At 44.5% G+C, this 17,887-nt stretch overlaps 1 protein-coding gene across 6 annotated transcripts in view; it reads left to right on the top strand.

The window, feature by feature from the left end:
• Positions 1–17,887, top strand: part of WASHC5 (WASH complex subunit 5) — a 1,117,936-nt gene that overhangs the window by 574,665 nt on the left and 525,384 nt on the right. For all 6 annotated transcript variants that reach the window (XM_069621617.1, XM_069621614.1, XM_069621616.1 and 3 more), the window contains one exon: positions 10,627–10,702. In XM_069621617.1, the coding sequence (XP_069477718.1) occupies positions 10,627–10,702 (76 nt within the window). The remainder of the gene's footprint in view (positions 1–10,626; positions 10,703–17,887) is intronic.

Here is a 17,887-nt window from a genome sequence, read left to right as displayed (position 1 = left end):
GGAATTAGCTTTACAAGCACCTAATATACTGGGTATAATTTTGGCAGGCGACATCAATTTGGATTGCCTTGAGGTGTGTAGATCTTCTCGATCACAAGACAAGGAGAGGTTGACTACATTGGTTGAAGATTGCAACCTACATATGGCAAATGGTACATTGAGGAGGGACATTCCTCCACATCACACATGGCAAAGGGGAACATTTACATGTGCAACTTCCTCTTCCAAAAAGCCACAACATTGGAAATCATCGTACAGACAGCTAGCGATCACCATATCCTTTCCTTAAACTGGCTGGCTCTGGGATCAGATGCCTGTGGAGAATAAATCACAATGGCACAAGCAAACATTGACCATTAATAATGCCAAGACCCGCTTTAGGTGGTCCGATAACTCATTAGTGGCTCTTAATAAGGCTATTATGGATCATCATAGGGAAGTTAGTCATGGATCCTATGTAGAGGTGCTGTCTTTTTTTTTAGAAACATCTACATTGACAAATGCATGCACCGGTCGCTCATGGGTTTGATTTGTTGTCACATCAAATAAAAATAGCTTATAGGAAAGAATTGAGAGGGACATTGAAAGTACCTGAAACACAACGTCAACCAGCCCGTAGAGCCTTGAAGTGCAAATATAGGAATTGGACACATGCAAGGAAAGCACATTTATTTCAATTAGATAGTGAGGTTTTTATGAATGCGACCCAGAATAAAAACTCGGCACAGGTATGGGCCTTGCTTGGTAATGCATCAATTCACACACAAGCAAGTAGTCAACTGAATGGGGTGTCAGAAGCACAATGGATGGCCCATTTTGCCCATTTATATGCCAAGGGAAGCTTCAGAGAATATAGAGATGAAAGGCAGTCTGCGACAGGGTGGCAGCTAGAGTGCTCTACAGAATTGATTGAGGAATTTGTATGCAAATCCTCAGCGCCTCGTGCGGCAGGTCCCGACGGTCTCTCTAATTTTATGTTTAAGGAAAATACAAAAATATGGGCCTGCATTTTAAATAATGTATTCCACCAAATACTTCTGTCTAGACAGTTGCCAGACTCATGGCGTACTTCCTTGATAATGCCGATTTTTAGAAAAAAGGCCATCATGGGGCCCCTAATAGCTATCGCCCGATTGCATTATTGGACACCCTGGGCAAGATCTTCACCAGGCTTGTCCTGAGGGATTTTTCTTTGTGGACTTGATCATGTGGACATCAAAACCCTAATCAAACAGGCTTTGTAGTGGGACTTGGGATGGTAGTTAACCTTCTAACCCTGAATGCCTTGAAAGATCATGCACAAACCACTAAACAGCCACTGTACTTTGCCTTCATCGACTTGCATTCAGCATTCGACTCAGTGTCGAGAGTGAAGCTCATGTCGTAATTGTTGAAAGCCAGTTGTCCTGCCACCTTGTGTGATATTATTCATGCTCTACTCTCGGACACTAGTATAAAGATTAGACTTACATTGGCAGGCTTGTTGTCGGCGGCCATCGCAACATTCAGAGGGCTGAAGCAGGGTTGTATCCTTGCTTCCGCCCTCTTTAATATTTTCCTTCTCAATGGCCTGCTCCGACTCACCAAAATTAAATGGTTTGGTTGTCAGAGCGTTGTGGTATGCTGACAACCTTGTTCTGGTTTCAAAAACCCCTGTAGGTCTTCAAACTTTACTCTCAGTTCGAAGCGTCTATTTGGACGAGAATAAACTAGTCATTAATTTTAAAAGAAAAAACACATTATGATTTACACACCTAGGCTTACCCGCAGATCTAAAATGGACTGGAAAATCAAAAATGTGATGGTTGAGATTGTCCCAAGCTACTTATATAGGTCTTGATTTTGATGGTCAACCTTATATTGACTCTCAGTTGAAAATCATTGCATACCAGCTTGACACAGCCATATCGCAAACACGTCTCATTCTATCTAAATTTGGCAAATTCTCCATCTGCCCTGCGGTAACATTGGCGGCAGAAAGTTATGCCTACCATACTATATGGTTTAGAGACCAAAAATATTATACCGGCATTTTGTCTGAATAAATTGGAGGTGAAATTTTGGAGGAGTGTCCTCCGCATTCCACAATGTGTTCCTGGGCCGTGGCTGCATCATGAGCTGGGTCTTACTTCTCTGCTCTCTGTGTATCAGTGGCGTCTATGTGCCTTGTATCGGAAATGCATAGTGAACATTGAAAATACCATTCTAGCATACCTCTCGAAGTATATGCTTTCCTCTTCCCATGTTTTTGTGCGAACATGTACTGCAAGTGTTCTTGAAGTGTTGGCTAAGGCTGGTGTGATAATTGACGCCTTGGTGAGCAATCCGGATAGAGCAAAAGATGAAGTTTACAAGTGGGAACGGATTGAAACTAGAACTAAATGTCTCACATACAAGGATTTCAAGTCCCATGGTTTTCATCCGAAAAGTCTTAATGTAGTGGAAGCGTATCTGTGCAGAGCACTGTCTCCGCAACTTAGAACTGTGATTCAGTGTCTTTGCTTTAATCTGTATTCAACACGGGACATTTTTGCTCGAGGAAGACTCATTGATCCTAAAGAGAACTATTGCAGATTCTGTGGTGATGTAAATGTAAAAGAAACGCTGAAACACATTGTGGACTGGTCTGCTCATACAGACTTGCGAAGTTGTTCTTTCAATCGGCATTTGGCTTACTTTGGGCTTATGTCTCCTGAAAATCGATGGCCAATAATTTTGGAAACCAAAGTAATGAGTATTTGAAATGCAACTTTTAATTTCATAAATGTATTGAATCTGGACAGGGTCAATGATTCAGAGTTTGAATAATGACTTAGAGGATTGTTATTGCTGAATACTTTAGATTTTAAGCGGAAGGAGTGGTTGTTGCCCTTTTGGCTAAATTCATTCTTTACATCTTTTTTAGTCGAATGGTAATACAGGTCTTGGTTTATCAAGTTCATTTATCTAAATGTGTTTACGTTAGTAATGTGATTTTGGTGTTTTCTGTTTTTTATAATTATTTGTATTGTTCTTAAGCTTTCACTGTTTGTTTTGTGGTATTCAACCATTCATTTCTTAACGATTTAATATTTTCTTTTTTCCTCTCACAAATTTTTATGTTCCTTGACCTGCAAGTTTACAAATAACAAGATTTTAAGTATGTAATCTAAAATTGTTTTTGAAAAAGTTGAGTTAACTCAGCTGAATTCAAATAAAAATAAAAAATAAAAAAGAAGATGCAACTCTTAATGTTTTTGCCCATTTGGTGACGCTTATTTCCCAGAAGTGGAGGCTCTCACCAAGGTGTCTCCTAGTCTTTCTGGATCAGTAACCTGACCCCGATAGGTGTACTGGCAGTATATTTTAAAGAGTAGCTGCACATGTTATAGACTGCGGCTCATGTGAAGCCATTTTCTTCCTGAAAGCTCACAAAATGGTGTATATAGTAGGTATGGTAATCTAGTAGCCGGGCAACTGTACTTAATTGCTCACAAAGGTTTGTGCATTGTGGCCAGCACTGATTAGCAAGCAGCCAAATGCTAAATTGTGCATGTGTGTGATTGGAGGTTAGGGTCACTGTTAAGGTGGATTTCCAAAATCAACCTTGGGCTGGATTTTGGGAGTTCAACCTATTATGGGGAACAGGAAAGACACCTGTCTAGTCAAACCCAATCCAGTTGTATGAACTGTTGGCGGTTTAGCAAGGTAGGGTTTGAAGCAGCTGAGGATGAATTTGGTGATGCCCATAAAGTCATGTAGATTGTCAGTGAGTGTCTGGTGGTCTACTGTTTCGAATGCTGCTGAGAGGTCAAGGAGGAGCTGGAGGCAAGGATCGCCATCAAGGATTTTAAGGTTATCATCGATCACCTTGATGGTAGTCGTTTCTGTGCTTCATCTAGGAATAAAGCTAGATTGGTAACTGGCTTCGATGAGTTGCACGACTGCTGATTTCTCTGGGTCTTACCTAGGAAGAGAAGATGGGTGATGGGGTGGCAGTTGCTGAGATCGTCAGGGACCAGTGTTGATTTCTTAAGAAGTGTGAGGATTTGTCCAGTGTTGAGGGTCGAGGGGACAGTGCTTTGAGTTAGGACACTGTTAATAATTGTCAGGTAAGGGAGGAGGGCTTCAGTCTGAGGGGTCTTGAGTACAGAGGCAGGGAGGATGTTGTCCAGGTAGTTGTGGTTTTGCGACAAGAGATGTGTAGTGTTGTCAGTTGTAGCATTTATTCTATTTGTTGATGGATCATGTTGAGCTTGTTGACACAGACAGAGTTGATTGTAGTGGATTTTTCAATGGAGTGTGCTACGGGTAGGTTGGGCAGTGGGTTAATGCAGTGCTTGATGGGTTTGGAGAGGACTCTGCTTAATTGTTGGCCTTGGCTATGGTGTTTTTGGTAGTAGTTGCCGGTGGCAGTGTTGATAAATCTTCTTGAGCAGGGCCAGGTCTGATGCGCTGCCAGATTTTCACCAATTCTTTTCTTGTTTTCTGATTTGTTTGTTGAGGTTGAGTTCTTGTCTACCAGGGTGCAGAAGGTTTAGGCTTGAGGGTGTGCTGGTTTGCTGGGGTATGGTGGTTGATGTTTGTGAGGGTGACGAGTTATTCGAGAAGCAAGTTGCAGTCCTGGTAGATCAGCCCATATGAGGCGGAGTTTGCTGAGGTCTTCTTTGAGACCCTCCAAGGGGAAGTTCTTGAAGAATCTATGGGCTTGTTAGCTTGCTTTACAATGAGTTTGCTTGAGGGTTGTGGTGTGCCTAATCTCAAGGTGGCCTGCCAAATGATCTGACCGGTCGAGCGGAATAGGAGGGTTGTGATGGAGGGTGGGTAGGGCGGTGATGATGAGCTTGAGGATATTACCTTTCCTGTGAGTTGGGTCGTTCATGTGCTGTGTGAGGTTCATTGTGTCGAGTAGGCAGTGGAGATCTTCCTTCATTGACTTGATTGCCTGATTGCTAGGGATGTTGAAGTCACAGAGGAAGATGATGTTGGCGTGTAAGAGAGTTATGGTGGTGACAAAGTCCATGAAGTCTTTGATGAAGGAGGTGTTGGGCTTGGTTTTGTTTGTTTGCTTTATTTATTTATATAGCGCACCAAACCCAAAGGTATCGGGGCGTGTTGCAGAAAGTTAAAATTTACATTAGTGCAATTACAGACAATATATACAGAAAGATACAAAGGTGCATACAGTATAGTACAGCATAACACACTAGGACAGTGACGGGCATCAGTTAAAAAGCAAAGGAACATTATGTGAACATTTGAAAGTAACTCAGTAGCTATCCCAGGTATGTCATTGGTCCTTCGCCGATAGCCAGCTTATGGGATTTTTCCTAAAGCTAGGGAAGGACTGGTCGGATGTCAGAGAGGGAGGAAAGGCCTTCCAAAGCTGAGCAGCCATAACAGGGAAACTTCTCCCCCTGCTTTTTTCAATTTGTATCTGGGAATTACCAGGCAAAATGAGTTGGCAGTCCTAGTGGGACGTATTGAGGATTTTTTGACACTCAGGTAGAAAGGGGCAGCATGATTAAGACATTTGTGGGTTAAGGAGACTGTTCTAAGCTGAATTGTGTCCTTGATAGAAAGCCATTTATTCTGTCGCCTCACCTCTGAGATATGTTCTCTCCTGGGAATACTTAAGGCGGTTCTAAGTGCAGTATTTTGAAGTATTTGGAGTTTATTGACAACGTACTTATTCGCAACTAAGTATAGGGCATTGCAATAATCAAATTTTGAAAGGGTAAGGTCTCTAGCTAAGGTAATGAGCTTTCTTTTGAGATAAATTTTGCTTGAAAGTATATGCAGTTGCAGAGGCCGTAGCGTTTACTTGCTTGCTTAGATTAAGCACTGAGTCTAGGTAGAAGCCTAGCATTTTTACCTCTTTTACCACTTTAATGTTGTTCCCGTCAATGTTAAACTATGTGTATTTGTTGCTAAGTTTTTTGAGGTTAGCTGATGCTCCTAGTATCAGGAGCTCAGTTTTATCTTCATTCAGGCAGCGGCCATGGGAGGCCATCCATGCCTGAATGATTAGATGCATTTTGTTCACTAAGGCCACGTCAGTGGCATAGTCTCCACTGAGAGGTATCAGGATCTGGGTGTCATCTACATAATTAGTGTAGGTGACACCCAGATGGTCAAGGTCATCAAACAATGACTTTGTGAAGATATTATACATTGTTGGTGAAACACATGTTATTGGGATAGGGTCTGCTGACGCCGAGGGAGAGAAGACTTGCATAGTCCTGTTCAGAAATGATTGGCTCCATGCTATAGCGTCCTGGGAAATGTAAGCTGCTGTGGCCGATTACATAGCACTTTGTGGTCCACCAAATCCAAGGCTGCTGACAGATCTAATAGTAATAAAAGGGCAAGTTTCCCATTGTCTTTAAGTTCATCAATCTGAGTCTTTAGATCAATCAATGCCGTTTCGGTGCCATGTGGTGGCCTGAAGCCAGATTGTCGAATCCCTAAGAGGTGGTTGGTCTCCAAGTACCCCTGGATAGGGAAATAAGCTACTTTCTACTCTAGTAAAAACGTGACTCTTGTAATCGACCTATAGTGTTTAGGGATCGTGGGATCCAGGGATTGTTTTTTTAGGAGAGGTTAGACCCATGACTCCTTTAAATTGCTAGGGACCGTACCAGATGCGAATGAAGCATTGATTAGTTTTGATATAAAGGGTGCCAGGTCTTTGGCTGCATCTTTGATTATGTGGGCTGAGGAGCTATCTCCCTGGCACCTGGAAGGTTTGAGAGACGCAATAATGTTTTCTACTATACGAATAGAAACTTGGGAGAACTTAAAGCGTTGAAAAGGTTTTGGAGTATGAACGTGGGTACTATAGTGCATACATATATTTGGAAGGTTCAATCTTTTTTTGGGTGGTCTGTAGATGAGGTGAAAAGGAACTGTGTCCGTAGGGGAGAGTAGGAAGTGTCATGATGGATTTTGGAATATAAAATGGTGGCAAAGTCCAGAAAATCATCACATTTGAAACAAAAGGGTTGGGGCAGGCATGTATAACTTCAGACATTGTCAAATCAAGCCTTCTATATCTTAATCATCAAATATAAATGACAGGGTCACATTCACATAGCTGGAACATTAGAGAAGTAATTTACCATTGACATAAATTGGAATTCGATGATCAAGAAAAATCAGACCTACACCTTCTATGATGTTATCTAAAAGAATATATGTAATATGCTTTATTATACTGTCTCTGACACTGTTGCAAAACAATTCCCTTCGACCTAATAACACCAGACCTCATTGATCTCAACAAATCACCACTCTGAGATTTGTATATGTGTGGAACACACAACGCTGATTTACACACAATTCCACTCTTGTTAAAATAATGGAAGGGTATTCCACCATATAATGTATAGGTACTGCATCTGGACCATACTGATCTATATGTCCCCTTTATTTTGACCGTCTAATGCTGCTACATATATCATAAGCCCGTGCTCAAGGTCGTGCTCGTTGTTTGGTGTTGCATGGAGGGAAGAGGAGGACTCTAGGAGTCCGAAGCACTTCCACCTTCCCCTGTAACAGGAGACACCCCAAACCCGTACTCAAGGGCGTGCACGTTGTTTGCGGTGGAGCAATTTACAGAGTGACATGTTCTACAAGGGTTATATTTATTTTATCTACCTCACCATTTACTTTATTTCCAGCCCTCGAATTGGTATCCATGAACTTAATAGTTTTCTGCTGAGGTCTTGTGGATTTGTGTTCCGAAGCGCGCGACCCTGAGTACTTCTGCCTGGTGTTTATGCTAAATAACTGGGAAACAGCTAAGCACAACGGGAGTACGGGATAACACAACCAATTAAGATCCCCTCTACTAACTGACTGTCCTCTGGGTGGGGTTATCCACACCTTGCAGATTTTCTGTTTCTTTTTTTGAGGGATTCTCTCTGTTCCGCCTCTGGTCTTGCCTGTATTTGGTATTTCTCTTGCTGGCAGTTTAGCACTCATTCCAGCCAATCAATTTGATTGAACTCCTGGGGCACATAATTATTTACTGTTCTGTAGCTTGTATGCCTGGCTCTAAAGGTTTTTAGGGGCTTCTGCGATCAAAGGATTTTAAGGAACTGTTCTTAGCTTTTGCACTGGCTTTTAAGGCTCCCCTTCCTGTTTGAGACTTGGGTACAGGAAACTGGAAATGTTGTCGTCTTTTGGATGCCTGTTAGAGATTTATCATTGTTATGCTTAATCCCCTCTCCTAGTGAGACCCCCAGCACCTTTTGCTGGACTTCTGGACCTTTTTCCTTTAATCCTGAATAAGTGGAGCCTTTTTCCACCCATTCATTCTTGTGGGCTCTATCTTTTGGAACTCTCTTCTTTGTAATCTACTTGTACTATGGAGTCTGTCTGCTCCATAGCTTTTAAAATCTGTGGTTTACTACTGCAGTTTACAGCTCCTTATGAGAAGTGTTGCTGGGGACCTTTAGGGTCCTCCTTTAAGATTATGTTCATATCCACAAGTAACTACAGTTCTTAAGGATGGAGAGATACCTAGTATCTCTTCCAAAACTCTATAGTCTGAGAGATTGGCACACACCACCTTCAGTGGAGTGTCAAATGGATACTTTGTATCCCCCTTCTCTCTGCTCCTGTGACTTTTTTTGTCACATAGACAATCACCTAGTTATGGCTGGTGGCAGTGGACGTGTTCTACCAACTGTCGGGTATTTTTATACCGCAGGCTATGTAACTAGTCTTGGTAGAGCACAACAGGGGCACCCAAGTACCAGCTTGGGCCTCCCTTCTCTTTTTCACCATTACTAGCGTGGTTGTCCTTTGTTAGACCTTCTACCGTTCTGGGAGGGGGCAGGGTTCTGTCTGTGTGTTTCGCCTTTGGCGGGAACCAGTAGATATCCCTGCCTAGGCTCCAGTGTCTCTGGGCAGGCAGGAAGTGGTGGCGGAGGGGGGAGGAGGGTTTGATTTTGCCAGAGTGCCTTAATTTCACTTTACTACTCTTGGGAACAGTAGTTCACCCAAGAGAAGGTATTTAAACCTCATGAGAAATCCAAATGACTTCTCTGTGACACTGCACTAAAGGTGCTGTGTGTCACAATACAAAAGGTAGATGCCTATGGAGTTTGTCCACTTTGTGTCACTGCAGCCCCATCTTTCTTTCAAGACTCTCTCTGTTCAAAGAGGTGACCACAGCACTGGTAATGGACAAGTTACTCCGATCATCATTGCTGCCCACCAGTCCCCTGGATTTAATGATGGAATGGATTTGATCATGGCTCCTAAAAGAGTTCTCGGCTCTGTGAGACCAGTACAAAACAGCAGCAGGTGCTTCAAAGTCTCAATTTGCCTTTTTTCTGTGCAGAAACGACACTGGTTTGGAGTTTTTGGTCCATTGATATTTTATTTCTATCGCGCTCGTACACGTGTTTCAGAGCGCGACAAGGCAAGGGAGAGGAACAGGGGAGAACAAAACAACGATCTTACTAGGCCCAGTGACATTGAGATCGTGTGTCATTCGCCTACATGGTAATAAAGTTCATTCACTCTACGGCGGAATCCACCTTACACTTTTGATTTTGCCTAAGGTGGACCAGCCTTTTCGGGAGAGGCCGGCTAGGTGGCGAGTCTGGATCCGTCTCATTATCATGTTGTTGGGATTTCTCCACTTGTCTCGATGGACCTTCTCTGGCTAGATAGTTCTACACAGAGATGAGCTTTTCCATTTGAGATGGTAGGCCTCCTAGTTTGCCCGATGATGTGTGCTCAGTCGAGAAGTGATCCCCTTGTGTTCTTTGTTACTCTAGTAATGTCAAATCCCAGCATTAAGAAGCCTTCTGCTGCTTCCAGCAGCATGCTCCCAACTACTGCTGAGGGGATGTGGAGATAGATGCTATCCATTCTCGTTTCATCCACAAATTCTAGAATCCTCAAATCAGTTGAAGAGACTCGACATAGATTCTGAATACAACATAATGGGTCTGTTTCGCACTTCCTGCTCATTAATAAAGGATCATCCTGGTCTATGATTCTTTCCAGTTTTACTGACCGAGAGAAGTACCTCAGGTCTTGGTAAGTTTGGTAGCCTGAAGGCCTGTCGATAGGTCTCTCATCACCCCCTTGGTTACGGTTAAATAAGCCGGCTTTAAAGGGGACGATCGTGGGGTCTCCTTGCTGAAAGTCGGGTTTAGCACCTCAGTATCTCGTTTGGGCCATTCAGGGTTTTGTGAACGTTACCTTAGTTTTCCCAGCAGTACCCCTTTTCTCGTAGGCCCTGTCAAGCGAGCTTTGTTCATCTGGAATGTCGTTCTCATTCCTTCCAAAATGTGGCCTGCGCGGTCCCTCATTTTAATATTCTACTTCTTTTTCAGCTTCAGGCAAACAAAGAAAAATGGCCCACCAACGAGTTGTAATGTTTAAAAGAAAAAGTTTACATGGGAGTGGCCAGGATATAGGGGAAATGTCAGGTAGCAGCGACTTACAAATATGAAATTAAAATGAACAAGAAAAACAAGTTAGTCTACATTTTTAAAAAAAATTAAATTGCAGCAATTAAAAAGCTGTTTTTCAACTTTATATATTTGAGAAAATATGTGCAAGTATTTTCAAACAATATACTACGCACCTTATAATCATGCTTCCTTTTTCTGTGTTTTTTAGCTTCACGTCCATTATGCAAGAAAGCATAAGAGCCAATCCGTCTATGGTAACTAAACTCAGAGCAACCTTCTTAAAGGTAAGTGAAGAGTGTAACTACACATCAAATACAATTTGATAAAATGTTATCTCAGTGATGCATGCTAGTCTTTACACATAGTTACCTTGTTGATTCAGTAGCTTTTCATGATTAACACGAGTAAGCAAAAAACATGTAACACTGAAAATAGCAGGTACCTTTGACTGTTGTCACAATTCTTCTTCTATTATGAGAAAGAGGTAGATATACACATTAATGTTTATATTCAATAAATCTGATTAATCAGTGAGCAGAAATAATTTGATCAATATCTTCTAATAATGGCAGTTTATTTCATTATACCATGTTGCTTGTGATGTGTGAAGAATCGTTGCAAAATAACATTGTCCACCTGTCAAGTGATGTTTCCTTTCTCTATTATATCTCTACTTTATTAATGTGTCAGACTTTGCTTCGCATAGGTCTAGATAGCACCTTTTGGGGTTTTCAGTTTCTCCCAGACTGGTCATCCACATCTAGCTTCCTTCTCAGTGCTCATGTGTCTGAGACTTAACTTTAATCTCTAGCTCCTCTGCCATTTCTCAGAATCCTATTTCCTTGACAAGATTCTGCGTCCCCCAGAGGCTTAGCTTCAAACTTTTATTCCTTTAGCCTCTTTCAGAGGCAGAGTGTCAACCTCTTTTCCTTGCCAATACTTGAGCATCCCACAGATGCTAGTCTTCCTGCAGGAATTAAGGGGTTTCAGGAGGGATTTCCTCAAATGGCCTCTTAGCAGGGTGGCATTGTGCATGGTCCACTGGTCTGTTACCCACAGAAGGAAATATGTGAACTAAATAACTGAGTGGGAGTTACTAGGTAAGGTAAATTCTCTCTCTCTCTCTGGGCCGCTGTTCACGATTGGCAGCATATCTTCAAGATCATTCCGTTTGCCCAATGATTACTCTTTGGCTTCAGCTAGCAAGATCATTTTGCACATTTATTCTTTCTATTCACATTGTTATTGAACTTGTACCACGCCAAAGCCCGTAGACATTGCTCCACTCGTGATATTATTGATTGGTAGGAAGCTTTCTCCATTACTTCGATATTCCAATTGGCTGGAATTCCCCTTGCTGCTTTTGCATTCCTATTGTTCTCTCAAGTGTGACCCTTGTTAGGTAAGAATCTGTGCAGTCCAAGTGGTGTGGGACTACATAAGACTTAACTCTTTGTATTAGGTAACCCACCTTTTAAAATATGCCTGTACTACACAAGTTGGTAGTGTGATTGAGCAGCCAGGCTTATTTTAAGAGGGGTAATGTGAGCTATAGAGCTGTACAACAATGAACCCAGTAAATACAAGTATCCAATTAAATACGTACACATAGTTATATAATCAATTATTTATTTAGTCACAAATATTTTTAAGAATTCTTTAAAAAGCAGTTATTAGCTGTAACATTAATCCCAAATTATGATTCAATTTAAACGGTGAACAATAAAGCAGGTGAGTAAGTCATTCATCTGTTACACATGTTCCAGCACCCGGGGGTGACTTCATTTGTGGTCAGTATAGCATTCATATACTATCACCTTTGCAATGTTATTTAATGACGGAAAGGTAAGGGTTAGATCAGAACAGATGTATAGGTTATAAAGATTCTCCCAAAGGCAGCCAATAGGTTTAGAAGGAGGCCTTTAGGGAGCCAGTACAGCCAAAGTCAATGGACAAAGTCCACGTTCTGATGCTCTTCTTGGAAAAATGTTCTTAGATGGTCGGTGTTCAAAAGAGAAATCACAGCAACTCAAGAGGAGTCGCCTTTAGAAAGCACAAGCTGTAAGGCCAATGCCGGTAAGTCGAGGTCAACTTATTGTAGTGGTAAATCGCCTTCCCAAAGATAGGAAGCACCCCAAATGGCAAAAGGATAAAATACCCCTAGCCCCACATTATCTTTTGAAATGAAGTTGTTCCAGCTGGTTGCCTTCAGGATGCAATGCAGTAAACACTTGTTCCTGGTCCTTGGTCGTGGTGATGAAAGAAAGGATCTCTGGCGGGCTCCTGCGGCAGCACTCGAGAGAGGGACTCGGTAGCAACACATTGTATTGACTATGAAACTCACAGCATTTGATAACCATTATTCAACGTACTTGCAATTCATGGCACTAATAACTATACTGCAATGTGGAATTAGTATTATGTGTTATGCTATGTGGATCTATTGATTATGACTTGCACTTGTATATATGGTGGGATACTACTTCAAACAGTAATTGGTTAAGATATGACACTAACCAACATGAGCTGGCCCTGAGGAAGGATGAAGGATATACATCCGAAATGCATAGGCCAATAGCAGCTCAATTGATGCATCTGCCAACACAGTCACTTTTAACTGTACAGCACCAATGTGAAAATAAACAAGTCTCATTTTTTTTTAAATTACTCTATTCAGAGGAAAACAATTGTTTGAGTTTTTAACAAAAATCAAACTAAAGAACTATACCACGTAGTGGTAACAGGGAGTGCAGCCCGCACCGCTGGCTACACAGCCAAGGTCTTTTTCTCGCTCTCACTTGTGCGCCATTTCACAGAGGCACCTTTCCAGCAGGTTTGCACCCCATTCGAACACACTTGATTTTGACTAAGTTGATAACCAAAGGAAAAATAATCAGTTGTGCGCGTTCACCTCGACCATATCGTAGATCGACACAATAAATGCTTCTACTGCCTGCATCCAGACCATGATGAGGAGGGATGCGAGATGTGTCATTTTTTGAGAAAAAAAAACTAGATGGACAGATAGAGCAGACTGTCAGCATGGCTCAAGTCGAGCAAAGCCTCTGAGGCAGCTGTAGACCTGGGTCAAGCCTCATCCAGGACCGGCCGGTGTGAGGAGCATTCTCCCTCGGGAGGAGGTTGAGATCCTTTGAGGGTGCCCCATGTGCAGAGGTCAAGAGAAGACCAAGCTCTGCAACGCTAGCTATGCTGGGTTCTCCGCGGTTGCGGGTCCCGAGTCGGGCAAGAGGTGTTCGCCGTCACCATCCAGCTAGACGGTGAGCCTGCCGATGACACGATCGTCTTCAGATAGAAAGTCGCTATGGTTGTCCAAACTCTGTCTCTGCGGACAGTCAGACAAGGGAAAAGTCTGGGGAGGCCTCATCGGAGGCAGCCCAGGCTTCAACCAAGGCCATGACTACAGAGTCGCCAACAGCACCGTCGACGAGGGCAGCCACAAGCACTTCGTCATCTATATCAAGGTCATCGAAATCCAACTGAGAATGCCCGTCTGGGCCGGTACCTCCAGAGCCTCTGAAGAGTAAGTCCTAGGGGGCGCTGGTCCTCGGCAACATCCGGCACCGCCACCACCACCTTGTGAGGACAAGACTCCTACCGGTGCTCCGGATCCACACACTGACACGGACACAGCTACCACAGGTACTGGTACCGACAAGGATGACTATATCATTACAGCATACGGGGAGACTCTGCACGCAGACGAGTCCCGATGGGCCACCCCTCCAGAGGAAGTCGGTTCCTTTCGTTCGGTCATCTCGAGGACCTCGGAGCTGTTTCAGTTAGCCCCTGAGCAGACGAAGAAGGAAGGCTTCCTGTACCAACAGCGCGAGTCGAGGAGGAAGACCATCATGTCCTTCTCCTTCCTAGACGACCTCTTGAAAGAGGGCCTAGCCCTTATGAAGAACCCAAGTACAGCCCCGACAAAACGGGACAGATTGGAAAAGAAATACAGGTTACCCGACTAAGCGCCCAGGTGCCTAAGATCCTAGCCCTCACAGGATTTGGTGATCTCGGCCGCAGCTGGGAAACTCAGCGCTCCCGTCATCTGCAGCCATGGTACCTCCGTACCAGGAGGGGAAGAAGCGGGATGCGATGGGCAAGAGGATAATTTACACGGCAGCCTCTACCATCATGGCAGCGAACGCACTAGCAATTTTGTTTCGTTATGACCGAGAACTGATACTAGCTGGGCCCTATCCTGGATTTTCTACCCGAGGATGAGAAGGTCGAGGCACTGGAACTTTTTCAGGAAGGAGAGGTGGCCTCGGATCATGCCATCATGGTGGTGGTAGACCTCGCAGACACAGGGTTTTGCCACATGGGGAATGGGGTGTCTCTGCGCTGTCAAGGTTGGTTGAAGTCTACAAACTTCAGACAATCAGACCAGACTTTCAGACCAAGGTGCTGGATATGATGTTCGATGGGGAAAACCTCTTCAGAAAGGCAGTTGACGAGTCTTTGCAGGTGATAAAGACTGACACAGAGACGGCACATTCCCTATGAACTTTGCAGGTGCGACGGTCCTTGTCCTGTCGCTCCTCCAGAGGAAAGCCAGGAAGATAGTCAGTGTTATAGTACCCCTTACAGTCAGCCCCTGTGCTCTTCCACTCAAGCCTACAGGGGGTGTTCTCAAGGCAGCAGAGGTCAGCAGCGGCACCGTCCACAAGGCAGAACACCTCCCCCCAAGCAGGCCTGACCCGGCCGTGGCTCCGGGCCCCCACTTACGCCCCCCAGTGGGAGGCCGGCTGGCGAATTTCATCAGCATGTGGGAAAAGATCAGCACAGACAGATGGGTGTTGGACATTCTCAGACAGGGACACACTTTGGAGTTCCAACCCAAGTGTCCTCGTATCCCTCCGATTCAGCGGCAAGAACGACACGGGTCACAGCTTCTACAGGAGGTGTGGTGCATGTTACGGAAAGGGGCCATAGAGCCTGTCCCTCAGCGACTCCAGGGCTCCAGAGTATATTCTAGATATTTTCTAGTCCGACAAAAGACGGGAGGTTGGAGGCCGATTCTGGATCTACGTCATCTCAACAAGTACTAAGTCTCAAAAGTTTGGGATGGTCACATTGCAGCATGTGCTTGGCCAGCTGGAGCAGGGAGATTTTACGACGTTGTTGAACCTGGAGGATGCCTACTTCCACATCCCCTTTGTCAAAAAGCACCGCAAGTTCCTGCGATTTGCAGTTCAAAGCTCTGCCTTTCGGACTGAAGTCAGCCCAAGGGTGTTTGCGAAGTGCCTGGCCCCATTGGCGGCACATCTTCGTCTACAGGGCATCCACGTATACCCCTACCCGTCAAGCGATTACATTGCGAGGACCGTATGTCTGCTGATGGAGCTGGGGTTCTCCATAAACTATCCAAAGTCTTGCTTGAAGCCATCTCAAGATGCTCTATCGCTGGGTGTACGACTCAACGCAGTGATGTGCTTGGCATCTCCCTTGGAGGTGAGGGTGAAAACCATACAAGGCAAGGTGCAGCGTTTGTCGTTGGCCCAGGCAGCAACTATGCGATCCATTAAGTTGCTTTTTGGCATGTTGTCCTCCTGCATAAATCTTGTTTGCCTCTGCAGATTGCGCCTGAGACCTCTTCAGGAGTTCCTGGATGCCAGGTGGATGCAAGTGTCGGATCTTTAAGGATAAGATCTCGCGCAATGGAGAGTTCCATCGGGCAATACAGTGGTGGGGCATTCAGTGGTATCTTGTCCAGGGAGGTCAGTTTCAGGTTCCTCCTTAGCAGGAGACGGTCACCAAAGGTGCCTCTCTAGAGGGATGGGGAGCCCACACCGGACAGTTGCATGCCAGAGCCTCTGGCTAACCGGAGGAAAAGGACTTAACATCAACGTCCTGGAACTGGGGGCCGTATTCTGGACCCTCCAGTCTTTCCTACTGTCATTGAATGACAAGGTGGTGAGGATCTTCAGACAACACCACGACCGTGTTCTGCCTCCAGAAACAGGGTGGTTCTTGGTCCCCGGCAGTCACCAAGGAGGCCCAGGACTTGTGGCAGTGGGCCACTCGTCAAGCCATGTTACTTGTTTCATTTTACCTGGCGGGAGTCCAGAACACCATCGCGGACCCGCTCAACAGGGAACTGTTATTGCCAGAAGTGGAAGCTTAGCCAGGACCAGGCGGACCGGCTGTTCGACAGATAGGGACAAACCCAAATCGATCTCTTTGCGGCAGCAGCAAATACAAAGTGCCACAGGTTCGCCAGCAGGTTCCTGTTGGGAAAGATTTCTCTTTAATACACCTTTTCTTCCATTTGTATCTAACCCCAAACTTTTCGCTTTTATTTTTGATACTGACCTGTACTTTTTACAGTGCAGTGAAGCCTTAAGCTACACTGCCTTTTGCTTATCTGTTATGGGGAAACTGACATGTCCTTCAGGCTGTCGGTACTGGGAAACATTGTTTCCCTTAGTCTTGCGACTTTACCACTTTTACTAACTTGTTATTGCTTGTGATAACTTATCAATGCACGATGCATCTTACAATTCAGTACAATGCGGTACAATTTTTGTTTAGCACTAGACTAACAATCAAAAGATTTTTGGTTACCTTAGGTGTCCAAAATGGACAAGCTGGTGGCAGCAGTGACTTTTTAAAATTTGTTTTGGTGCTTTTCATTTTAGCCTTACTGTGTTTACCGCATTTGGCTAATAACTGTGGCTAGTGTCGAAACATGGCTGTGCCACGTGGTTTTTTGCTTGTCCTTTGGCCATCTTGTTCTTTAGCCTTCCTCCTGGCCTGTGAGGCCTGAGAGGCCAGGAAAATCCTTATATGGACTTCCATTGCCCGGGAAAGCAGAAACTTTTGGCACGGCTACTGGAGGGCTGTGTGTTTTTGCTGGCAGGATGTGGGCTGGGACTGTCTGGCCCCAATCCACAAACTGGTTTCAGTGTGTCTGAGTGGTATGCATGAGTGTTCCTGCCAGGGGCCCTTATAGGACCACTGTGTGTGTGTGTGTGTGTATGTATGTGTGTCTCTGTCTGTCTAGTCCTGCTATTGGCTGGTGGGAGTTTCACTCTTAACTTGCTTTTGCGATAAGAGGACCCCTACACCCATTCTAGAGCGATCCTGGAGTAACCTGAAGGAGCCAAGACTCCTGTCCAACTGTAAGGCCTGGCAACCAACTTCTGCTGCTGTCCTGGTGGAGCCATGTCTTGCTCTTGATCTTCAGCAGTCCTGCGAGAGAGCTGCGATCCTTCGAGTGTAGGGAACATCCATCCTGACGTCTGCTCGGTACCCTGCAAAGAAGAGCCTTCGGAAGTGTCCCGTGACTGTCCTGTGACTGACCAGCTCTGAGTTTGGGCTACTGTGCTGCCGACATAGCCATTCCGAGTTGAACTTGGGGGGATCATCAGCTTGTTCTACAAGACTTACCTCAGCAAAAATGTGTAGACCTAGCGTCAAGGCAAGCAGAGATAGGAAGGAAAGTCTGA

Source organism: Ambystoma mexicanum, chromosome 5q (genome assembly GCF_040938575.1).
Source record: "Ambystoma mexicanum isolate Mex_15411 chromosome 5q, UKY_AmexF1_1, whole genome shotgun sequence".
In the NCBI taxonomy this organism is placed as follows: domain Eukaryota; kingdom Metazoa; phylum Chordata; class Amphibia; order Caudata; family Ambystomatidae; genus Ambystoma; species Ambystoma mexicanum.
The sequence above is the reverse complement of the archived record's forward strand: the minus strand, read 5'-3'. Positions and strand labels throughout refer to the sequence as shown.